The sequence below is a fragment of the Rhipicephalus microplus genome, chromosome 7 (assembly GCF_043290135.1).
Source record: "Rhipicephalus microplus isolate Deutch F79 chromosome 7, USDA_Rmic, whole genome shotgun sequence".
In the NCBI taxonomy this organism is placed as follows: domain Eukaryota; kingdom Metazoa; phylum Arthropoda; class Arachnida; order Ixodida; family Ixodidae; genus Rhipicephalus; species Rhipicephalus microplus.
In genome coordinates, this window is record NC_134706.1 from 3,873,848 (window position 1) to 3,900,075 (window position 26,228).

Here is a 26,228-nt window from a genome sequence, read left to right on the forward strand (position 1 = left end):
GTGGGCATACATTTAGTTTCGTTTGAATGTTACTGTTAACTCACATTCGTGGGTCGTTACAGTTAGGGAGCACTTAAAGGTAACAATTGCTACAAAAAAAAAACACTCAAGTAACGTCAAATGGCAACAATAACAGAAGAAAAATCAACAAGTGGCATGACAGAAAGTTACAACAACCGCAAATGATAAAATACACTATTCAACAAACTTTAAGTAATGTAGTTGTCAAGCAAATGTTCAAAAGCCTTACCATTCGTGCAATGAGCAATATTTTTACGTAGTGCATTCCATTTTTTTTTTTTTTGTAACGTTAAGAAAAAAAACGTTACCGAAACACGTTTGTGCGGGTGGCATAAGGACTGCACAGTTATTTATTATCGCTGCGTATTCTACCAGGTTATATCACCCGCGTCAAATGAAACCTAAACAGCTGCAAACAATCGCAACGGTGGAGTGCGCGCCCTCGAGTCATCACCACTGACAGACTCGCGCATCCGCTCTAGCAGCACTGGGCACATTGCGCATCTGTCCTCGATGATAACGCGAGGACGCGCATTGCACCATTGCGAATGATCGCAGCTGTTTAGGTTTCGTATGACGCAGACCGCACAATCCTTTATCAATACTTATTTGACCCTTGACAGCTTGAAATATTAATTTTATCTGGCTCCTCTTTCACCTATAACTTGAAGCAATTTCAATTTACATGAGCTGTTTTTTTTCTTTCTTTTTATAAATGTTGAACTTATGACTCTGGCTGGGAGACTTTACATTCTTTCCAGCTCATTGATTACAGACATTTTTGATTCGGACTTCAAATTGCGACGGCATACGCTAGAACACGCCAAATAAAAGTTTCGTATGCCACCAGCTTGACGTTCGTGGTTACGTTTAGTAGCTTCACATGAAGGAATTAAACAACACTCAAGATGTCAAATTCATATCGTTTTGACAGTATTTACTAGTGACACAGTGTGCTATAATATGGAAAGTGTACCGGCATATTCTATTGCACTAAAGACGTATTCCTCGCTATTGAACAGTGGTAGGCGCCGTCGACCTAGTGGGGAGCTTGTCGTGGCGCGGAGGCTCCGCCCTGCCCGAAGCTCGCCACAGACTTCTATAATCACGTGACAAGTGGCACAGCAGCTGCAAAGTTGCCTGCGAACACAGCTCGTCGGGGCGCCTCCAGCGCGTGTGAACGGGCGGCGCTCACCGCTGTTCACAAACATAGAGCTGTGGCGCTGCGATCGTTCAGCCCCCCATGGGAATCGTGTGTAGTTTATGGACTTGTTTAATCTTCATGCTTGTGGTTTCAAACACACTTATGACTTTGTATATAGTTGCGTTTTGTGAACTGATAAATGAATGGATCGCTGTGAACTTCGCAGGCCGATTTGAATTGGTAAGCCGAAAAAGTTTAAGGCGGTGAAATGGGCTGCTGAACATTTGCTCAACTTCGTGTCATGCATTGCAGCTCCCATTGAAACTAGCGCCCCATTTTTCTCGAGCTTATGCTTAGATCGAAATAGAACTCGAAGGGCAAGGGGGGAGGGGGGGTGTTATCGAATTACGTCCTATATTCCTCATTGTTGTCCAATTGCACCATTGGTAAGCTCCGATTGGTCCAGAGGGCTACCATGGCTTGTCTAATTGGCTTAAAATGCTGCTATTACAAAACCCGACAATCCCGTAGAATTCATCAGAATAGCATCCTCAATAAAGCCAATAGTTCCTAGTTCGAGGTTGTATATGTTGCCAACAGCCTACATAAACCATTATGGGAAGTCGATGAGGGTAATGATGTGCCTGTTTGGTGAATGATCCAGAGGGGGGGGGGGGGGGGTAGGAATGGTCACCCGCCTAAGTCTATGCCAGCAACCTTGTCCCTCTCTAGTGCTTGCTGTTCGCCTCCTATCACTAATTAAAACAAATGAGTGCGACCACTGTGGGCACACATCAACAGTTTTTATGATGTGATGGTGTTTCTGTTCTAGTTAAAACAAAGAGATCATGACGCCGGCCCCCTCTCCGGTGTTATTTCAAGCGATCCCCCACCCACCCTTTAAAATGATTGGCTGGATTCGCCCCTAGTTTCATAACGCAATCTGCTTGATGGTAGAGCAGGCTATAAGACAAATTAAACAATAAACACACTTGACGCCGCACAGCGTTTGATTATGGCAGCCAGCAAAGTCTCAAGATTAGTAGATGCATGCGTGAGCAGCACATCACTTGTCTTGCCAAATACAGAATCTGAGCACATGCGCTCGCGGTAAATTGCATTGATTTAGCAACACTGTCATTGCCCTTATGGCTCTCTCAAAAAATTCTGACTGCAACCCTGTTTAGCAACATAAGCCGCGCCTGCCCATGTTCAGCGATCTTGTTTTGTCCCATCTCGGAGATATGTGGACGTTCTTGATTGACAGTTTTGTTTACGATACGTATGACGTATTGGAAGTATGTATGTATGCCACCAACTGAAAACGAAAAACAAATCATTTGTTCAAAGTTTTGCTGTGTCGAGCATACTTTCTCTGCACGAGCACATAAGTGTTAAATAACAACACCAAACTGCCACTCCTCCCCTCCCCCCCCCCCCCTCCACACACACCATTCTGTCCCACTGCGTTTTCCCACTTGTATATCGATTATATTTATTCATGTTGACACTATACTGTAAGCACTATAGGGCTGTTGAAAGGGGAGGGTCGAACTCCTCCCAGCTGGCTACGTTAGCGCATGCCATAAGCCCTAACGGCTTAGCACACGCGACAGATTATGACTCGAACACTATCCACTTCATACCACCAGTTTTTCCGTTACAGCATAGCCTCCACACCACGTGGTAGCGTCGGGACTGCTCTAAGCCACTTCGGCTTTACGAGCTTACGGCCGGATATGGGCGCGGTGATGCCACGTAACGAAGGGAAAAACGAAAAGAACAAATCGAGGGAGGTTGTAAGAAACAGCGCGCATCACAAAACGACAATATTATTACCTTCCGCTATCTCAATGTCTCAGTCTCAAACAGCTCCTCGCGTCTCTCTCTCTCTCTCGCAGATAAGGCTGCTTCTCCTCTCCCAACGATTACTCCGCCGCTTCCCCTGCCACCGTCGCTGCCGTTGCCGCAACCAGGGGGCCATTGAAGGTTTCGCAGCTAAGGTATAAAGCCGAGGCTGCCACCGTTTCCGAAACCATGGGCAAGGAAGTCGTGTTCGAGTCGTCCGGAGCAGCCGTCCACAACCACCGCCGCCACCACCAACAGCAGACCAACGGTTACCACCGCGCCGCCAGCCACCAGTCACTGAACAAGAAGAAGAAGCATTGCCAGCCCAGGGTCGCCAAGAAGCCACGCAGCGTTTCCAACGGCACATCCCGAACCATGAGGCACGACGCGATCCTCTTCAGCAACCTCAAGCCCAAGGAGTTCGCCCAAGAAGTCGTCGGCAAGACGAACAAGGTGAGCAATTGGCTTTGCGGTTCTTCAGGTCCACACGGATTCACTTTGCTTTCAGTAATTCTGACGACAGCTTTTGTACTCACGTGTAATAGTCCCGGACTGTTACTTTCCTCGGCATCACTGTCTGTTAGTTCTCATTAATATTGAACCTATCTATTCACCTTTTCATAAACGCCTCCCTGGGCGCCGCCATAGCCCCCCTTGGGCTGTGCAAATCGGCGCGTCCCCTCTAAAATGCACTGAAAACGCTGAGCCCTTAGCCTTTGTACTCCTGCGCACAGCCCATCATGGCGGTGTTTTTTTCCTTCCTTTGAAAAGTTGTATAGCGAGCAAAAGAAGGGGCCATCAAATTTTCCGTTATTACCTTCAGTCTAGAAAGTAGGTGAGCCTAGAATATTTAGTGCGGTGTGACGCATATCGTCTGATGGCTGTTCGCTAGACCTCGAAAGTGTGGTACTCTCAGAGAATTTACGTGCGAGACAAGGATACGATTATAAAGCGAATTGTTACCATCTGATGTTTTAAACTCTTACGTCGAACAGTCCATGACGATCTAGCATTTCGCCTTCTTGCACAGGCGGGCGCAGGGTTCCCATTCTTAGGAGAGGGGAGGGTATGAAATTTCGTTGTAGCCCCTCCCCACTACATATTAAGTCAAAGAATGGAGGGCCAGTCCAGCGTACTCTGCGATGTAAGTGAACGTTGAAGGAAGCCTGGTGATCGAAGTCGTCAGGAACCCTCCAGTGTACCGCTTCTTTGATAGACTCGGTCGCTTTGTGACGTTGAACAATATAAACAAAACAATGAGCACGACATGGCGATTTAACAGTGCAAAAAAAAAACAGGACTGAAAAAGAAGGAAGCACATTCAAGTACCGTCCAGGTATCATACGGGTGGCTCCCGCAGTCTGCCATCCTACGACGTATACATGACTCTGCATGGAAGTGTAATATTGAAGAGCATAGGCACCGCAGCCATACCTGAAACCTGTCTACTAGTGTTACAGCGGGGTTCAAACTGTGTTTCAGCGTCGACATGCACACGTGGGCTTCACTTGGCGATCGTGGTGCGACGAAAGTCTGTGTAATTTACAACGAGATGGTACACGTCACTCATGCTCATACCTTGTCTAATCTCCATGTTCCGACAATATTATTGTTACGGTTCACCAATGTCGAAGGTATCTGCATGTGCATTGCACTTTATTTGGTCTTTGCTTAATTTATCCTGATATTTCCAGCGGGTGTCGGACAGTCGTCCTACCTTCTATCTCTTCGTCTCTTCTAGTTTGCACTGTTTTTTTTTTCGTTTTACCGTGTTTTCAAAACTAGTATAAACAACGTTGACACTCGCTACGAGCTCGATTGCTCAAGAAAAAAGCCACAGGGACGCACAGGTAGGACACACGCCAGCGCGCGTGTGTTTCTATAGTCCCACCAAACGCACTCCTGGGTTTCACTCTTCACTTTCCAGTCGCAATCTTTGACTCTGACGTTGCCATTACCAAGGGGTTTTTTCATCGTATTTTAACCGTAGTGTCTCGACAAAAATGTTGCAGGAACTAGATAGTTAAGTGTCCTGCTTCCTCGAAAGGCTTTTTGGCAATTAGGAACTACGTAGCGGACGCCATGAAGTTATCTGACATCACGGTGACTGGTGCGACAACTTCCGCGTGGCCTAGCCATTCGCATTCCCATTATGCACATTTTCTCGTTTATACCGTGCGTCTTCTCACGGCAAACGTATCGTTTTTGTCATCGCGAAAAAGTAATACAAGTATCAAGTCGGTGAATCTGGGCGATTAAGAAGACCTACTTCACTGATTCGAGGTTATTTCTGGTTTTTGCTGGGCTTTAAATTGATTTTCACCACTGGTAGGTTCCAGTTAAATCACCGACACGACATGACAATGTCGTTGCTAGCGTAGGCCTTTCATCGACTCGGTGTCTTCTTTGCCTGTTCCTTAGTATTCTCTTGTACGTACTTTCAGCTCAGCGCCGTCGCTCGCAGCCATTTTGTTCTTGTCCGCCTAGTGGGATCTACCCAATTTCCTTGGCGCATGCCCACTTATGGTGGTAATGCTTTTTGGTACGAGGTCAGCAAGCAATGAAGCGCTGAACAACGTGGCTTTTGAAATGCTTATCCGGCTTTCCTAACACCTGCATTGCGTTCTAAAGGCTCCTTTATTTTATCCCGTAGATTGCAGTCAATGACACTTGCGACGGTGCCTCGCTTTCTTTCAAGGAAACGGCGACACACAGGCTCACTGCCTCAGCGGATTCCCCCAAGTGTCGACACTGTGAAGTAGAAACCTCGCACGAGATAACGAGACGCTTTATGGCGCAATGCAACGACCACTGCCGCCGAGCGTTAATCCACTCGGTGGCATGCCCAAGGACGGAAACGCTAAGAATCCTGTTTTTGTTTCGGTTTCTTTTTGATGCCTGGGAACCTTCAATTTAGATAATTTGAGGGTAATTTAGGGGATTGGCGCTTGGCTGTAGACAGTCGAGGAATACGACGAGGGTTCAGTCTACATTGCAGCTATAGTCAATCACACTAACAATAAATGTTGCAGAATCTTAGCGCAACCCGTATGCAATCAAATTCTCAAACTGAAGGCTACATGATTCACAGACTGGGTACGTAGTGCTTGTTATCTTCAGCTATCACCCCATTTTGCAAGATGCACTGTTTATTGACTTAAATCAAGGTTAAACCAAGCTACGTAGTCGACGTGTACTATCAGCGTCAAATGAAACTCGCACAGCGGCAAGCCTTCGAGATGGTATCGTACGTGTCGTCCAGCTATCGCCGCGGACAGGCATGCGTATATGCGCAGCGCTGCCTAACAGTATGCGCGCGCCTGTCAACGTAGATAACTGCACGGCGTGCACTACACCGTCGACAGAGCTTGCTGCTGTTCGGGTTTCATTTGACGTTGATGGTACATACAGGTCGGTCCAATGTTGGAACGCGTCAGCGCGTGGCCTGCGCTCTGCGGCGACTGCCTACAGCACCATCAACCGACAGTTGAAGAAAACATGTTCGTTTTCGGCGCCATCTATTGCCAGTGAAGATAACGAGTCGTGGCCAGTAGGCAAGCGCTGCTAGATATACGCTTCCTCTTCGCTCGCACAAAGGGCGATGCCTGCATTGCGTAGTCAGCTGCCAACAAATTACAACGTGGTGCACGAGCATGGTACAAGCTTCAGGCATTGCCCGACATCGCTAGTTGCGCGAGCGGTGAGAGAGTGGGATATAGCAGCGCTAGTCAACTGGCCACAAATCGTTATCTTGGCTGGCAATGGATGACGCCGACAGCGAACGTGTTTTTCTTACCTGTCGGCTGATGGCGCTGTAGGCAGCCACTGCATAGTTACTGTATATGCTATATTTAGGTAGCTAGCTAAAGGTACAGTGACTGGAATCTAGCCACTGTACTAAACGTAGCTATGCAGTAACTATACCGCTGCACAGCGCAGGCCACGCACTCGCGTGTTTCCTCTAACAGTGAAACCACCCTGTACAGTGCGTAATTGTATTTACCACACAAATAGGGATTCCATTACACGTTCTTAACGCATCTCGTTGCAAGTCATCGCTAGTGTCGCCAACATCTCCGGTACAACGTGCAAGCGCTTTTTGAAGACATCATTTTTCTGGGTCTTTTCTATACACTTTCTTTGACACGTTATATACATTATCCACGGGGCTTCTGACAGTGTTCCCCCTGAATTCAACTGTCCCAATTAATTATTCTTTAGCCGCCCCCAGATTCAAAAGTGTAGACCGGAACTCGATAAATTGTAACCACATTTTGTTAATGACCACGGTGCTATCCTGGGCGCTGTCAACTTCCACCATCTTGTCAAATTTCGTAACGGTGGTGTTTTAAGGTGATCGAAGAGGCCGCAGCAGCCCTCCGGGCCAATCACGTCTGACTAATGGAGCAACTGGACGATATAGTGGAATTCAATAATGTTCAGAATAGCAGCACTGGTTGTACTCGGACAATTGGAAACCAGAAGTCCCGTGACAGACCGGACTTGCGTAGAGCATGACCCGGATGATCCGTCTCGGAAGTGGGAATGAATGACGGGGCAAGGTGCGACGAGAGTAAAACGTGCTTTTCATTGAACCTTGATCCCATTATTCAGTCACTTTTTTTTTGTCTTTTTTCGTGATGTCAAAGCAAGAAACAACTGTCAACTCTTCATCACCTTCGCATGCTCTGATCTAGTGGCTTTAGCGCTTGAACGATTTCACGCGGATGAAATGAGCCAAATATATAGTTCGTTCCGTCTTGTTTGCCTGCGCAGAATGACTTGGAGAACCCGTTCTACATCGTGGACATCGATGACGTACTCTACAAGATTGACCTCTGGCGAAAGTCCGTGCCGAGGGCAAAGCCCTTCTATGGTGAGCTTGCTCTTTTGTTCACTCCCTATGTTTGCCGCAATTATTGACAGTTCGTTCTCGCATCAATATAAATATATTTTGTATTGTGGGAAAGAGTTCAACTAGAATTACAATATCCTGTTTGCTACCCAACACAGAACGGAAGGGGAAAGAAAAATAAATTGTGGAGTATAAGAGCCTGTCTAATAGGGCAGTTCAACGAAGCCTATAGTTGATTTCTGGTACAACGACAGTTTGAGTGATCATTCTAGTACCAACAGAGGTATGTCGTCAAGGCGGGCAAACACGGCCACTAGCGGCAGTCTGCGCGTGCTGTAGCGAGGAAAGCTAGCGGAATGCAAATGGACTCGCGGAGCTCAAGGTGTATTCCCATTAAGAGTAAATGTACTGCGAGCTGAGTCGAAATCTGAAAGCTTACGAAGAAGGTAGAACTTACTAAATTAAGGACGACGCAGCGAGCCAGGGAAAGTTTTCCTTGCGTATACAAGATAACCACTGGTCATCTAGATACAACAAACTTTATTTTAATAGAAGCCACACGCGCCAGCGGGGAGACTGATATAGTTAGGCGAGCAGATAAGTTTTACGTGCATAACGTGGCTGCGGCAATCACAGGTCCGGGTTGATTGGCGAAACAGCTGTGTGCCTAAGACTGATGGTGATAATGATTATCGCAGTGAACGGGTGCTGCTGACGCAGAATGACACAGCTCGTTTTTTTCCAACAGCTGTGAAGTGCAACGACAACCCGATCGTGCTCGAAGTGCTCGCTGGTCTAGGCCTGGGCTTCGACTGCGCCAGCCTTGCCGAGATCGAAGCCGTCATGTCACTCGGCGTCGACCCGTCGCGCATCATCTACGCGCACCCGCAGAAGCACGTGAGCTACCTGCACCGAGCGCATGAGCTCGGCGTTGATCTCATGACCTTCGACTGTGCCGAGGAGCTGTACAAGGTCGGTGATCAGCTAGGGGATAGCGATAAGTTGGGCTATGGTTCATACTCATTCAACTTCGCATTAACACGGACTCGGTACAATACGAATAAAACACAGGACGTGAGACGTGGAGAACAAACGACAGACTGGTTTATTGTCGGCAGCGCTCGCGTCTGGGCGCTGCCGGAACGGAATCTCAACTGATGCGCCCCTCCCCTTTCCATACGATCGACACGCAGTGCTAAGACGAGGCCCTTGCGCCAGTAGCGTAAATCTAGAAAACTCGTGAGAGGGGACCCAAATCGTACCATGGCGGCCATATTGTTTTTTAATATGTGTAGTAGCTTTATTTACATTAGAATCTACGCATCCTTTCAAATAAAATTTAAAAAGCAAGCATGAGATCCAAGCTCAGGTGATTGGAGTGTTCTCCTCAGTAGTCTTTGAACCATTGCTTCTGCGACATCCGCAGTCTCTCGCAGTCGAGTGGTATTCAACACAAGTACACTTCTACAATTTTCAAAAGTTGAATGCGCCATACGTAATTGTCCAGTATTTCAAATGTTCGTTGTTATAGAGCTAAATGTCAAGGGGGGACACTTGCATTAGATGTCTCCCCCCAGCATGAATACAAACGGGGTTCTGAACCACCTGACCCCCCTACCCTCATGATTTGGTATACGCCCATGATTGAGCCAAGGTAAAAATCCCAGAGCTTTAACGAAGTTTGTTTCTCTCTCCTTGCCGACGCAGATCAAAGCGCACCACCCGTGTGCTCGCCTGGTGCTTCGTCTCAAGGTCGACAACAAGAAGGCTTTGTTTGCCATGGGCGACAAGTTCGGCTGCTCGGAGGTCGAGGCCATCAACCTGCTACAATTGGCCAAGGACCTCGACTTGTCTGTTGTGGGCATATGGTGAGCTTTCTCTTGGTTTTATTTTCTCTATCCCTAAGAGAGGTTTTATTTTCTCTAACCCTAAGATGGAGCACGAGAGCGTGCCTTAGACTATCTCTTCCGATACAGCGCCTTCTTATTCCTCCCTCCATGTGACGCGTTCATGCTTCCAATAGCAGTCTGCCAAGCTATGAAAAGCGTCGCCCTCCAGCATGCCCCTTTGGAGTTCCAAGCAGGCTAACTTATCGTTCCAAGTGCGTGTGCGTGTTGAGGCGAAAGAGAAAGTGCGTGAGCGTGTTGAGGCGAATGAGCATTTTCATGCGCATATTCATGCGCATGAAAATACTTCGTTAATATGCGGACGATTTCTGCGCTTAACTTGAGGTTATTGTTGCCCGCTACCACACGTTAGCCAACATAATTGGCTTCCCCGTAAGAACACTATTATAATGGCAAAGCCTGCTTTAGAAGCATTGCTTGCCGGGCGTAACGTTTTCGAAATCCGTGAAAGGTTCTGCGTGTAATATCTCAATAATAATAACGATAATAATACTAATAATAAAAATGCCCCTACCTCCCCGAAGGAAATCGTGAGGAACTGTGAATGTATTTCTTGCGCCGAGAGAGGGTACCGTTGTCGTCGATATTCGCCTGAACCGACTTTTGCCACCATCGCCCCGAGAGGCGCCCAGCCAGCGGAGGGTCGAGAGAGAGGAGCGAGCGGACGGGAGAGTGGGGCGCCAGCGTTTGCGGCGTTGGCGTTTCACAGCGGCGTCTCGAGTACACATTTCCGGATGTTCTTGAGAGGCCCCAATCCAGCGAACGCTCGAGAGCATGGAGGAAGGAAAGCTAAGGAGAGGACCTCACAATGCGAGCTGCAGAGCGAAAAGTGTGGCGGAAGTCGCGTGCTTTTCCAGGGGTTTTGTGGAACAAGGTAGGCACGCCGGCATCTCGTGCGCCAGCGAGAGGGAGGCGCCGGGCACGCCGGCGAGTCTCTCTCGCTGGCGCCCATGGCGCATGCGCGAGCCGCCGTTGCGTGCCCGCAATTGAAAGGAGGAGTTCTCTACTCTTCCGGCTTTCCAAAATGTGACGTAATGACCTCTCCTCCGTTTATTTCTTCTTCCGTGGTCGAGAGTGAGGGGCGAGCAGACGGGACAGTGGGGCACAGGGAGGAGAGAGAGCGAACGGCGAAAGAAGGGGTGGCGAAGCATTGCACCTACCCTCTCCTACACTCTCGCACCATATGCTCCAATAGGTAGGAGGCAAGGATAAGCGCGCGTGACCGCAGCTGTTGCTATGGGAGAGGGAGTGAGAGCGGAGAGATAAAGCCTGCCGGCGCGCGGACACCGCCGCGGAGAACGCCGGATGCCTGACATAGCCCGAGCTAGAAATGCATTGGCATTTATAATAACTTGTTTTCTGTGCCATATGATAATATTGTACCGAGATCAAAACAGAGCTCTTGCCGCGGAGATCAAGATACCATAAACAGGTCGTTTTCTTGTTTAATAAAACGCGCAAGCGAGTTCTTCTTCCTCGTTCCTTCTATAGTCATTCATTGCACATGCATAACTATCATAATCTTTCTCGCAACAAGCGCGTGACAATATAATGGTCTGGTGCGTTGTACTTGGTCACCTCGCATTGATTTCCGAAATATGAGCACGAGAACATAAGCATGCCCAGGGTTCATCACTCTCCACTTCCCCCAATACGTAGACAAAAGTTTTTTTGAGGAGGTAGCACCCTCTTAAGTAATCATTTCTCGGTCTGCATGCCATGGCAAAATAAATTTCGGGAGGGTGGGCACAGTCTGGGTGTGCCACCCCCTGGCTACTCCAATGACCCCCCCCCCCCTCCCTAGTAAGTCAATGTATGGGGCAGACTTCGTGTCCTCCATCTCTTCAGCAACTAGGATAGGAGAAAGTAGCCAGCTCCCCCCTACCCCTTCGCGCACGCCTGCGTACGTGGGTGTGTACCATTTCTACTCTTCCGAAATGATACTGCGGAAATCAAGCCAGCACCCTGAAGGTGAAGTCTCACTTATTTACTGTGGGTGGAACTCTCTCAACAAGAACCGATATCCATAAGTTGTGAGTAAGAATGGGCAAGGGCGTAGAAGACACGGACAGAGTGCTACTTTCCACTGATCTTTCATTTGCGCATGAACTTATGAATACATACAAAGCGAATGGAAATAACATAAACAACAACATTCCGTGCATTCAGATCGCTGAACAAATCACGTGCACAAAGCACTCTCATGACCTGTAAAAAAATTTCATGTCGCTGCGAAAAATCAAGGCAATGACACTATTTTTGAGAAATCGTGAGAAGGTATTTAAATTGGCTTCATGCAGAATAATGAATGTAAACATGCGACAGAAGAGAATATAGACACGTTTGGTTGGGCATACGTAACAAGCCTGTGTACGCAGCATGGCTACAGGAGAGAAGTGCAAATGCGCAGTAGGTAATGTATCTATTCTACATATGCATGAGTATACCTGAAAAAAAAAAAGCTCGGTGCACGCAAGGCTAACAATACGTAGTGCTAGCTACGTGGCACAAAGAAGTACTTGAAAGTTGTTTCATTTCCCATATGATACGTCTAGTTGAACGAAATGCATCGCGCTACGGGTGATATGGTTAACTAAAATTTTCAGCAGTTAACCTACTTATCGTTACTCCAGCATTACAGGCTGGAGTGAAGAGTATACCCTCCACCACACCCATAACTGATAAAAGAGGAAAGCGTGATACTGAGACGCCTGCAAAGCGGCACATACACACATGGGGCCCTAATGCACTGTCTCTACCCAGTGAGATATAGCTCTAGGTGCCCGCTCTGCAGCGTACCGGACACCCTGGCACACTTGCTTCTTGCATGCCAGTGTATTGCCAGACGTAATCTGCAACAACACACGACTAATAATGAAGCAGGATGGACAAACGAAGACCTAACCGAAACGTGAGAGGCGAAGCTCGCCCTCCAAGACCTGGAAGACCAAGAACAACTTGTCGCCAGGGCCAAGGGGGCTGTAGAAGCCAGAGGGTTTCTGGACTAAGGAGCCCTTCCATCTCGGGGTGACACCGGGCATCGCTCGGGGCATTGTTTCGAAAATAAACATTTACTTCTCTCTCTCTCTCTCGGCAGTTAACCCAGCCCTTCCCTTTTGAACTGCTGTTGTTCGTCGACTTGCTTTCACAGTCATATTTATTGTTATTCCAGTATCGAGTCTCCACACACTTTATTACTCTTCAAAGTCTGCCTCAACTAACACATATCGTGTGAGAGGGACAGTCGTAGCGCAGGCACTCTTGGACTAATTGTCCAAATAACGTCTCGAAGTAGAAGTTATGAACCTCTTTACCATAATGGGCTCCATGACATATAGTCGCTTCAATGCAAGTCGAAAGCCTGAGGACACTATTCCAGGCACCCAACCAATATATTTTCAAAAACATCTATTTAGGCCTTTGTAGAGGTTGTAGAGGTTTTGTGTTTCGTGGGGCTGATACAGAAGGTTTGCGATACGTCCTTGTCTGTTTGCGCTCGCTCGCAATTCATGAATGCAAACCGGCTAGCCCACCCATGTGTTTTAGTAAAGTACAAATATAAGTACAGTGGGAGTACGTAACTGAGCCTTCCTTTCCTCTTGGCCAGCTTCCACGTGGGCAGCACTAACCAGGACCCGGGAGCCTTCACCGGAGCCCTGGCGGCAGCGAGAAGGACGTTCGACGCTGGACGAGACCTTGGATTCGACCTGAGGCTTCTCGACATCGGCGGAGGCTACCCTGGGGAAAAGGGCCTGGAGCACGTCTTCCTCAAGGTAATTAAGCGTGGTAGATACAGATCATTACAAGCACACTTCGGTTCCTGCATGTTCATAAAGTTTGCACATTACTAGAAAGATTCAAATACGCACATCGAAATCCTAAAGGGGCCCTGTAGCTTTTGTGAGACGGTCAGAAAATGCTGCCAACTTGTAGTCAAGGCTCCTGCGAACACGAGCCAAAAATTATGGCATGGCACGCAACCTGAAATTCACAAATAATTCTTGGTCAGCTTACGATTGCTCCCTCTTCTCTCGGCGAATGATGTGCCATATACTCGAATGGCCGTACCATACAACTAAGTTTATGACCATTGGTTGATTTGAGCATCGTGCGCTGCCCCCCCCCCCCCCCCCGAAAGGCCGCCACGTGCCCACCCATGCGCTCGCTATGCCAATGAAGGCAAGCGGTGCATAAACAAAAAAAAGGGTACACGTACGTGTGAAGTAACTTTTCCTTCGTATCGCTTCTCCCTGCATACCATTGTGTTTGTTGGGACGATGGAAATGGGAGATAAATATATTACACTGTGTGACGAATCTCCAACTCTGTTCGTACTTTGTGGATATTAAACAAAGTTTGGAGTGATTGACTGGTGATGCAATAAACTTCATGAGACAACTATTTCAATGATTAACTGTAAAATTGATGCAGGCTCCTTTTTAGGGGAACAAATTGTAGCAGCACCAGCACACCAAGTTTTTCGTCGCCCCTGTATTGTTTGAGAAGTGTCATGTTATGGAAGATAACTCGTGTGACCGATCTAATTAACTTGCTATGGTTAGTGCTGCAAAATACACATTGTCATCAGCTCCCTCAGCCTATATTATGTGTGGTATAGTACAATACCTCCCACTGACATTTAAACTCTATCTCGAGCAAGTCCATTTCATTTTATCTCTCAGTGGCCAAGATCTGTATTTTTCTTGATACAAAGTGATTCGCTTAAGTAATGTTGCAATAAGCTATTTGCTTCACTTTTGACGTAACTGTGCACATTTTCAAGAAACCTTCCAGGGACTTTTTCAGCATAATCTTCAAACGAACACTTTATAGCTATTGAACTATATTGCTCAAAGGTTAAGATGTGCCACTGACTACAGGTCATGGGTTCGACTCCCAGCCTCCTGGGACGCATTTTTGTAGAGGCAAACTACAATGTTAAAGAGGTCAAACGACAACAGTGCTGCGTGGTTTCACCCCTGCAAGAGTATATTTTGACACTAGCTTTCATCCTCTTGTGCACAGGCCCCTAATGTCCACATTGCACATTCATCGTGATTACGAAACTGCAGGAACAATGAATACAATGAATAATAATCAATTACCAACTCGCCAGACTACAAGCGTTACTGAGTGCATTCATCGACTGACTCATCTTCGTTGCAGACTGCGGACATCATCAATGCAGGCCTGGACAAGCACTTTCCTGAAAGCTACGGCGTTAGCATTATCAGCGAGCCTGGCACATTTTTCGTGGCCTCTGCCTTCACCATCTATACGAAGATTATCGGCAAGCGGCTAAAGGAAAGCTACGACGGTGAGCACACAAATCTATTGCAAATTTAGCTGTTGCATTATGCAGAGTAATGTACGAAGCATGTCATCGTACAGCAACGAGCAAGAGTTGCATACAGCCCCAACACATGCTTGCAAAACTGCTTTCAAGCTGGCGTTTTTAGAAAGTCAAATTTTAAGGAAGCCATCAAAATGAGAAACAGATGTTTGCACCCCTCCTTCGACGCAGCCACAATTTTTTTTTGCCGAGACGGGCCGCGACCTGCCCCCTTTATGTCCTTTTCTTTCCATACCTTTGCCTTCCATCAATAATCTTTCTGAGAGTGATGCAGTCTATCAATTTTTATTGCAGACTCAAAGCCCAAAGAACGCATGTACTACATCAACGAATCTGTGTACAAGTCTTTCATTGTATCTCTCTTCGATGATGAATCTGTTCAACCAGAACCACTACAGGTGAGAAGCTGTGAATATAAGTTCGAGTTCAAGCTATCTGTCTAGATTATCCAATCAATCGCATTTTGCATCAGTACATATTTATCTCAAAAGCCATTCCTCCGCATACCTTAAAGGCTGATCTGGCATTATAGTCGTGAGAAATAAATTGACTTCTTGGTTTGACCTGGAAAAAAAATAATGTGATAGTGATAATTGATTGCAACAAAAGCTTTAAATTTTCGTAACTCTTCAATGAAGGCGGAAATGTTGTAGGCCTGTGTGCTCAGATTTGGGTGCACGTTAAAGAACCCCAGGTGGTCGAAATTTCCGGAGCCCTCCACTACGGCGTCTCTCATAATCATATGGTGGTTTTGGGACGTTAAACTCCACAAATCAATCAATCAATCGTAACTCTTCAAATTCTTCTTGAGATAGGGTCATGTGCTCTATTATATTGGTGCTGCTGAAGTTAAGGGGCAAGCATGTGATTTCAGAGGTCAAGCTATCGTAACATGTTCCGTACATGGTGATTTTCTTTTTACTCCTTTTTGGTGGTTGGAACATGGAGTAGTCGCCATTTTATGTGCCAGTTCACAATGTTTGTACCTTACCTTTCTGTGTAACAATCAATATTAATACCACTCATTAAAACAAACCATCTCTACATAAAGAGGACCATAGTGGGTATGACAGCCAGTTATGGGATGCCATGAACAACAACTCTGAATACCTAGGACAAACTTTAATGAGCAATATAAAACAAAAAAAAATGTCTGTTCTATCAAGAGAACAATTTTGCATATAATATGGCAGGTCCACTCTATAAGTGACTAGTTTTCAAGCAATTAAATATCCCATCTGATCTGTTGTAGAACAACAGTGAAAGATTTTATAAACAAAGACATGCGATTTGCCTCTTATAGGACAATGAAGAACCACTGCAGCCGAGCATTGTGTGGGGCATCACTTGTGACGGCGTGGACAAGATCAAAGCCGTTTGCAAGCTTCCCGAACTAGCAGTTGGCGAGTGGCTCTACTTTGAAAGCATGGGTGCCTACACCATCACCATCAACTCTCCATTCAACGGCTTTCCGATGGCGGATGTGCACTATCGGGCAAGCAAAATTGTCGAGTGAGTTTTTGTTCACACCTTTGCACATAAAATCTGCGTGTTTCAGAAACAAAGGAGGAGGTGTAATGCAGAGCTTGCAATAAGTTGACAAATCAGCTGCTCACTGACTTCAGCTGCTCCCTGTAGTAGGTTTTTGTGACCGCTCCTTTTTTTTTCGTTGTTCAATATGAGATTATTAATTTGAATTCAGGTATGGTGCACATATTTCGACAGTTAGGGAAGAACATTTAGGAACAGTCTCAAAAAGGAAGTTTACCAAAGATGACTTCTTGTGTCATTTAAGAATACTCGAAATATGTAGCCTTAAAATTGAGTTTTTGTAGTGAAATGTTGTAGTATACCTGTAAATTCAACAGTAGACCAGTCTGGACAGACCCCATGAGCTTCTAAAATAAAAAAAAAAAACACAGGATAAGCAATCATGCAGTCCATGCTAAAAATACACATTTAATGTGGTACTTGGATGATCACATTTTAAAGGGTTAATGGTACCCAGGAGGAATAGATCAGCAGATGAGTGTTTATGTTAACGTGGTAAGTGAGAACTTGAATAATACAATAGGCCGAGTTTATGAACGTTGGAAAGCTGTTTTAAAGCGTACTCCACTAAACATAGATAGGAATGATTCTTGTGTAATGCTCGGAAACGCTGATTACTTGGAAAGAGTGGACAGCATACTACATAACCAAGCCATTTACACCAGCACATCTGTTTAGTACTCGCAGTTTTAAAAATAAAATATTACTTTATATATTAATTTTTATCGAAGCACTTTCCGAGTCCCAAGAATCAAGGTAACAATTCTGAAAATCGGGGCTTTAAACACGGCTGAAGCCTGAAATGAAGAACACAATTAGACGTATTTTTTTGGTGCTTATCTGCTGGTGTAAGAATTCTGCTTGCTGGTAGGGTGATTGCAGGAGGGTGTCTTGAAAGGCCAATTGGTGCATGACATTGAGGGGTCATTCTTTCATCGTCCGGTTTTTGTGCTGTTTTTCTCACGGCTATTAATTAGTTCAGCATTCTAGTGAATGTGTATTAGGGGAAAAAAATTGCAAAAGAAACTGTTGCACTGCAAATGCTCCCATAATTAACCCCGTGGCACTGAAATATTGACCTAAATTCAATTAAAAAACGGATTACGATATTCTATTTTAATGCTAGCCCCATCAGTTATGTGACATTGATGAACTATTGGAAACAGCAAATAAGGGATACACAATCAATATATGGCCTAATATTTTCTTGAAAATCGAAAGAAGAAATTAGTGCAGTTAGTAACACTACATTGCACAAAGTTTGATCGCAGCAGAGTTGGTGACTATGTTTTATTTTGTCAACCATCAGTACTGAATTCTTGAGCAGTGCATGCGTGTTCATGATCAATCGGTTTCTACCTACGACTCATTCCGAACTTCCACTATAACATCTCTGCTGTAACATGCAAATGAATACTAAGGAAGCTATGTCTTTTTCTTTTGTTCATAAGGAGTACTGGAAAAGAGCATCAAGTGCTTCAATAATTAGCTGCTATTCTTGTACTGTTAATCGGCTAGTCATGACCACTGACTTTATCACGCACCATGTGTATCGGTGTGACAAAATGCACACCTTCAAGCTCGCGACAGCATATTGAGCTTAAGTGGAGATTCATGATGAAAGAAGACGAAACATGCAGACACTGACACATCGTGAAGTGCATAGAGGGGGAAAACGTTCAAGATGGTCTCTGCAGAAGTATCAATATCTGTGTCCCTTTGCAACATATTTAAAGTGTGAAGAGTACTGGAAAAATTACATCGTGAAGCACACACACACACTTTAGAACACAAATGCATCACCCTACAAGATTTGGTATTGCCTACAGCACCTAAACTGTTAACATGGATGTACCATTCACTCCTGTATGTTTAATAGGACGCTTGTATACCAATGACTTGCGAAGGATGGAGAACCTGCAAGGACTGGGCATAGCTATGCTTGCATGTAGTTGAAAGTTATCCTGTCCTATTTTTTCTGTGCCCGTGTCAAATATATTGTCTGTGGCACTTGTTTGAAGATATCATCTAGTAGGTAGCACGTTCCAGCATTTCAAGCAAAACTCCATGATTCCTCATTTACCAACAACAATACGAAAGACAATTTCTCAATTGGTTTAGCATTATAAAAGCCGAATCAGCATCGCATTTGGGCAGAATTCTACCTATGGTGTCCCTAAGGTTCAGGATTCCACAATAACTCGATTTGTAGGTTTGTCATTTTTGTAGCACCATATATGTATTCTTATATAGGTGTTAAGTGCTTCTTTGGAAGCATTAAATTCTGTATGGTATTTAACAAACTATTTCATTTTGATGAATCAATTTTTAGGCTTGTTTTTGTTCTTATGGTTGTCTTCTCTACTCCTTCAAACAAAAGTACTCTCGCACTGTAGTACCATGGCCGCTGGATAAAAAAACAGGTTTTTTTATCCAGTGGCCATTGCAGTACATTGTGTGCCTGAATGAATATGTAAATAAGTAATAATGTTTAGCTCCCATGCCGATTCATATCTGTAGTGATGACTGCTGCTGCTTTAAATATTATGATCATTCTTTTTCTAATGAGGTACTGTTAGCCTGTGGGATCTGCAGCGCATGGCTGAGCAACGAATAACTGCATTTCTGCATCCCGTACTGTGCCACGGTGGGTCTTAGGTTATCCGCCACGGTTTCCTCGATTAACAACGGCATATCAAAACGCTCCCTTGCCAAATCCTATCGCTGATGCTAATAGCCTCAACTCCTGCCATGTCACCGTACGCGATGCACGGGGACAGTTTTTCGTCGATCCGTTATGCGCTGCAGATCCCGCAAATTATCGTTGCCGACAGTACATTTCTGTGACTTTTTCCCTTTAGATGTTAAGTGTGGAGTACCAGCCTGCCCAAGCTCTCGTTCCTTCAAGTTACATTTTTCGCGTTTCTCTTCTCCAGGGACCACCTGCGACGAAAGAAGCTCATCCTCTCCATCCTTGACACCGCTTGACAGGACCCTGCCAGCTCCTGAACAGTACTCAAGTTTTTCCTGCCATCAAGTTGACCTCCGCGTCCCGAAAAGCACTGCGAGACCTGGCGTGACTGCCACATGCAAGGACGTACTCTAGCACAATGAAAGTGGTTCAGAAGAGAACTGACAAGGTCGAGTAGAACAACTTAAGCGCAGAAGAGGATTCCACAGAAGCTAGAAAATGGCAGACTGTCCTTTAAGCATGAAAGCGGTACTATTTATAGACTGTTCGCGAGATTTCTTGTGAACCTGTGTTGGTGGAGAAAGTTTGCACTGTTCGGAGAATGACAGCTGCAATTATTTTTTAGCTTGTTTCGGGGCATTTTTATCCTCTTTACAAGCTTCATATGAAGTGGTGTGCTTAGTCACTTGTATAACTTTTACTAGTGAATTTTGCAAATACATAAACTGAACAAAAGTGGCATGCATTGTGTACCAAAACGATAATATTCCTTGCTTTTGATGAGCTAATATCGGAATGTGGCTGGTAGTTTACTAATCGGGAAGTCGAAGAAAAAATGTATGATCCCCGAACAATTGGTGCTTCACTGTGATATGTAGGCAGATTCAAGACTGTTTGGATCAATATCCACATCATCTAGTATTTAGTCCCACACAATAAGAGTAGGCTAGCCACAGGCCTATTTAAAAGTGAATTTTGATACTGTAAACTGAAATTTGTTCCACAAAAATTTGGTACATTTGCCAAAAACTCCATAAATAACCTAGCAGCATAACCGATGAGAATAGTATAAACAGATGAGTTCAACAAAAATATCGGCTGTCTCCATTTGTCTACAGAAAAGCTAACAACCTCAGGTTAAGGATTTAAATGGTTTTTAACTTTACAATAAAGAGGCTGACTTGACAATGAATGAAACAATGCAGATGTTTGTTTTATACCCTTTGACTGCGCATATCCTTGCCAGTAATTGTCTTGCTGAATAAAGGTTTTCTTTGAAGTTGGCAGTGTCCTTTTCGTCAATCACGAGCTCTGTTTAGGAATCCCTGTGAGACAAAGGTCAAGCTGAACAACGGGTATTGCAGAAAATTGCTGGTTTGAAATCGCACCCATCCTTCAAGGAGACTAATGGCATTAATAGAATCTGTAATAATTGCTATAATAACTGCATTAATAATGCAATGGGTGACCAATGGGTGGCCAAGCCAAGGAAATTATAGGGCACAACATGGGAAGTATTTGCCTGAAATCATAGACATGCATAGCTTTTCTTTTCCGAAGGGAGGGGGAGCTAAGGTTTGTTGCAGTACCCTCCTCTCTGTTAAGTCAATATACGGAGCAGACTTTGCGCCCCCTTTTGGGCGACTAAAGAAGAAAGCGACCCCCTCGCTCACACGCCTATGCCTTTTGTGTAGTAATTTATAACATAAATGTAAATAAAGTAAAGTTCATGAAGACAACTTGCTGATGGTACGTGCCCAACCTACAACCTCCCCATAACACATCTGATGCTCTACCAATCGAGCTATGGCGGGGTGGTCTTTCTACTGTCCACTTTATAAGGTATTTCTGTGCAAGTAGAGGTCAGAGTGTTAGCCAATCAAATAATGTCTAATGTTACCTATACTTTTTTGGGGCTCATTGTCTGTTGCCTTCATTAGGTTTATCTAACAAAAAAAATGAGCCCTTCATCGATTTCCCATTTGTTCACCTGTTGGGATGACTGTTAATATAAAATTTGGGTATTTGACAACCATGCAATTTGTGAACTGCAAAGTGTTGCGGGAAACCTCACTGACAGCCCCGAGGTTGAACGATACCACTACACTGCCAATTTCGGTGACCCAGGTTGAAGCTATATAGCACGGCAAAAACGTTGCACACCTTGCATATGTGTTCAAAGCAGTGAACACTCGCAGAGCGAAACGAGGTCTTAAAGTGGCAATACATAAAAACAACAGTAACACAAGAAAGAAGAAACATGGGCGCAACACAACGCGGGCTGAAACGACCGAGTTGCCAACAATGTAATGGCTCATGGCTGAAAAACAGTTTTGCGACTCAAGCATAAGCGAACCACAAGTGAGAGCGAGGGGGCACGTACGTGTGTCATCCATTTACCCTAAACATGAGCATCAGTATGGGGAGGGGGTGAACAAGTCCTTATCTCTTAAGCCACACCAACACTTGCCTCCCACCCCAAGTTGCACTGCACCATTCCTTCTACCACAATGCAACACAGATTTTGCACCCGAAGACAGAATCATGCAATCACCTATCACCATGACATTTGTATATAAAGCCTTTGGCAGTCTAAAAATGTAGAGCAAAATAATGATTGAACCTCGCAATTGGAAGCAAAGCTTCTGAGATAAATTTCGGTGGCAGCGGTGGGTGTGCAGAGACGAGGGTGCACAAAAATGCGGCCCTCAAAAGTCACTTGCCTATTTGTATACGCTGTATTCCAATAAATGATGCTCTCTTTATTATGGGTTTGTTGCTCTATCACTCGTTTGCGGGATGCTTTATTCTAAGCTTCCAGACAGCATTAACTACCTTTAGCAGGATGAACATCTAAGGCATTCTACAGTACATGCCTTTTGTGTTTCTCCCTTCGTCCTCATGTTCGGCCGTCCAGTATAAATCCAAGTTGTCAGTTTTTCAGAGGCAGCACATCTTCACTTTTTACCCCTGTCTAAATACAATACAAGTGACTGGGCGTCAAACCTGCAACCTGACATCAGACTGCATACAATAGGCATCAAAATGGATTAGTATTCGGGAACAGTATAGATACAAGAGTGCTGTGAGAAGCTATGTAGTAATAAAGTTGACATAGCTTGTCTTTCTGACACTTTTATTGTTTTTTTGTGAACAAAACACTAGGTATATAGAGCAGCAAAGGCACAACATACTTTGGCATTGACTTTCATGCTCATATGTACTTAACAACAACAGTGACTACACAAAAGTATTGCAATAAGCTGGTGCAGATCTATGACTGGACTGCAAATATTGGCTCGATCTAGTTTGTAAAAGCTTACACATCATATTGAGTTGCTTTGTACTATTCAAGAAAAGAGCCCCGTTCGTGCAGAAAAAAAGAGGTACGGCATAGTGAAATCACTTGGAAACACACTGGCACTTCAAGGCTTGAGCCGACACCCGTTTGTTTTAAGCTTGCGCACACAAACACAGTCCCGAAAGAAAACCCGCATGCTCACATTGTTCTAGTTCACATGGGCGCTTTCATAGTTCACAAGAAGTTCAATAATTCACTGGTCATGAGGTATGTTCAATAACGACACACACAGCGCCACCGCAAGGGCAAGGCAGAAGCGGGCTACATCACTCATGGCCAGAGTTTCTTGCTCCACTGAACATAGCTATAAATGTTTGTAAAATGTGTTGAAACAGTTGTCGAGAATTTATGAAATAATGCATCAACTTTTCAAACCTCAACTGGAACGAGTGATGATTCCAAGTTGTCCAGCGACGTGTCACAGCTGAAGGGCGAAGTATGGCGGACAGTCACTCGCAAAATTCCTGTAACACCTTTACAAGCCGCCAATTGTTATAAAAAGAGGCATTCACCTTCCTACTTAGACCCCTTGATGACACTAGAGGCAAAGCTAACCAGTAAACACACAGACGACAGTCTTTTTGTGCACAATCAAAGCTGAGATAGAAAGAAAATTCCAATTTAGAGAACACTACTACAGACCATACAGAGCAACAGTGTAAAAACGCCAGTGTTTTTACGATTTGTTGTGCGTGCTTTTGTACAGTCAGTAATGCGTGTTTGCTAGATAGTAATTAAGGCACGAGGTCAGCACCATTTAGATCAGCGGAACACATTAATGAGATGGACAGGTTAGGCTGAGGGCCTCACAACTTTGAATGCCAGTTGTATATGAGCATGCCTCATGTTTCCCATTTAGTTCCGTCAAGTCGCACTTTACAGGTAGCAAAAATATGTGGAGAAAATTAGGGTATATACCATAGAGACACTCCAGCACTAAAAATAATGATTATTGGTTTTAACATCGGCAAAAGCAGCTATGACACAAAGACGTAACATCTTGTTTTCTCTGATCCACGTAGTAGCTTAATCCAGTTACTTAATTTAATAACCTTTTATTATTTAGAGCCATTTTCACCACGTCTAGTCACGAACTTGGTTTCAGGGAGCTCACATGGGAAGACAAGGACAGTTTTTTTTTCTTAAACGCAGTCGACCATGTGAGCACACAAAGGTGATGCAACATGTGCATGTCAGTGCAGCGTCAACTACTGTGGCAGAGAGCACACACGAGGAGTACGCCTGGCAACAAAAAACGCCTGACATAGGTTGCTGTTGCTTACATTGAAACCACGCTGTTGTTGTGGGCTGCTAATTTTCGCACTCAGTGGTGGATAAGTTGAATTAGGTATACTCTAAGCTATATTTGCTGTTCATATTTTGTAGCTGATGTATGCATGTCCCCCTATATCTCACAAGTTGTCTTGCCTTCAAAGTTCTGTGTAAGAACTTCTTTAAAGAGCTTAACAATAAGAGTTATGAGTAAGAAAGTATTGCTGAAAATCTGAGTAAAAACAGCCGATTTGTTCTTGAAGTTCATGGCCCAGCCTAACCTGGCCACCTTTCCTGTACTACCGTCGAGAAACTTGGTGAAAAATTTCCCGTGAAGTGGTGCTTATCATTGGTGGTATATATGAAGGTAAGCTGTGTCATTCACGATGAAGCCGCCAGTTTCCAGTGCGGCAACATCTATGGGAATAGACTCACGCCCCAAATACAGAACTCGGCTGCCCATGTGCACAATGTCCAGACCCAGATGCTCCGGCTTGACCCAGGTGAATTCACCAGTGAATTTCATGTCCGGCGAGTTACCCGAGGGATGAATGAAGCGAACGCACGAAGGCTTCTTAGGTTCTAGAAGAAACTTGTCGTACAGACCTTCAATTATGTAAGGGCTGTATTGAATTGTATCAGTACGCGGGTAAAAGCACAAGCGTGGGACCACGAGACGTCCGTCCAAGTAATACGGAATGCCGAAACGATCCTCCCGCCTGTGGCGACCTCTACCATTCATTGTGTAAGTGAAACAACCCCAGTCGTCTATTTGCCAAGGACGTGTCTGTGGCTTTTCCACGAGAGCTTTGTTTGTGTCGCCAAAGGCAGCAGCTGCCAATAACTTGAGGACCTCAGATGCATCATCTCCCTTAAGTGTTGATTGCTTAGAGAGGACCCTCGCTAACTCGCAAACCTCTTCTGTCAATACGGCAGCGATTTCACTGGGGAAGGTGTCAGTAACTCGACGACTTCCCTCGGCAATGGCCTCCTTGATTGTGGCATTCAACGAGAACAGGTTGTTACGGTACTCGGAGGCTAGGAGTTGCTTCGTCGCTACATTGTTAAGACTCTGCTGACGCTCGATCGCTGAAGTCACGCTGCTCAGGTGACCAGCGAGTTGAGTGCGAACAGTATCTTCTGTAAGTTCAGCGACTGACGTCGCGGTGCGATCCAATTTAGCCGACAGGCGTTCTTCGAACGAGTTGAGTCTTCTCTGTAACGAGGCATTGTCCCGTGACAGGTTGCTCAGCAGGTCTCTGACTTCCATGAGCGCGTTGGCCGAGTTTTCGTTCACAGACCGGTCGATGTCAACGGTAGCCATGTGGCAACCCGACGCGACGTGGTTCCAAACGCCACGATGCAGTACGCTGGCGCCACAAGTGTTACACTTCACGCTGTGGAACTGACAGGCGCTGGCGAAGTGATCCAGCATGGCGGAGGCGGTGTCTTCAACTACGCAACCGCGGCGGGCATTCCAGCAACGCACCGTGAGTTCCAGGACACTATTTCTGCTGAGCGTAGACCACTGGACGTCGTCGCTGCTCTCGAAGGACTCGTTGTCGATGGGGCAACGCTTCCTCCTAATGCTGATGGCGCTGTCGAAGCATGGCCGACAGAAGTGGTGGCCGCAGGGCAACGTGGTAATCGCTTGGGGCACCAGTCCACAGACGCTGCACACTCTGTACGGCGGAAAAGGGTCCACGAATGCCGTGGGCCGCCAATCGAGACCGGTACCGAAGCCGAATACTGTGTGAATGTAACTGGCCGAAGCCATAGCAGCACTTAGTCGTGCGATATGCAAAGCAGAACCGCTGGCACGGTGTCGCTATAGTGCTTTATTCTAGGCACTATAGTATCGCTATATAATAAAGTTCGAACAGAGTGTACTATGTACTAGCAGTGATCGAAAGAGCCGCGACTTGATAAGAAGTGCGCTGACGTTGGATTTGGCTATTGGCTATGTTTTGGCTCATATTCTGGCTACTCTATTTTGGCCAAATTAGCCAATTTTTACAAGCCACCCTAGTTTTACCAGAGAACTTTTACCAAGCAAACAGCAAGCCCATAGAAGCAAATACAAATCTGCCGTCGACCTTCGCGGTGGCGCAGTGGCGTGCACTCGTGTCGTTGCCGGCCTATGGCCGGCCCTGTCAACATGCGGCACCACACGTCTGGTGCCCCACTAGAACGTGCGACACGCACAAGTGCTCGAAAAACGCCA

The 26,228-nt window shown here is 45.5% G+C and overlaps 3 protein-coding genes across 3 annotated transcripts in view; 1 reads left to right on the forward strand and 2 right to left on the reverse strand.

Annotated features, from left to right (window-relative positions):
- Positions 1-20,280, forward strand: part of LOC119179679 (ornithine decarboxylase) — a 43,437-nt gene extending 23,157 nt beyond the window's left edge. Inside the window, exons 2-10 of the mRNA XM_037430800.2 lie at positions 3,067-3,466; positions 7,790-7,889; positions 8,617-8,840; positions 9,576-9,736; positions 13,383-13,548; positions 14,942-15,092; positions 15,423-15,526; positions 16,432-16,640; positions 19,616-20,280. Coding sequence (XP_037286697.2) covers positions 3,203-3,466; positions 7,790-7,889; positions 8,617-8,840; positions 9,576-9,736; positions 13,383-13,548; positions 14,942-15,092; positions 15,423-15,526; positions 16,432-16,640; positions 19,616-19,667 — 1,431 coding nt within the window. The 5' untranslated portion in view covers positions 3,067-3,202 and the 3' untranslated portion in view covers positions 19,668-20,280. The remainder of the gene's footprint in view (positions 1-3,066; positions 3,467-7,789; positions 7,890-8,616; positions 8,841-9,575; positions 9,737-13,382; positions 13,549-14,941; positions 15,093-15,422; positions 15,527-16,431; positions 16,641-19,615) is intronic.
- Positions 1-26,228, reverse strand: part of LOC119179841 (deoxycytidylate deaminase) — a 199,973-nt gene that overhangs the window by 83,771 nt on the left and 89,974 nt on the right. The window lies entirely within an intron of this gene.
- Positions 24,200-25,920, reverse strand: LOC119179681 (uncharacterized). Its single transcript, XM_037430802.2, has one exon. It carries the CDS (start codon positions 25,779-25,781, stop codon positions 24,351-24,353), a length of 1,431 nt encoding a protein of 476 aa, XP_037286699.2. The 5' UTR covers positions 25,782-25,920; the 3' UTR covers positions 24,200-24,350.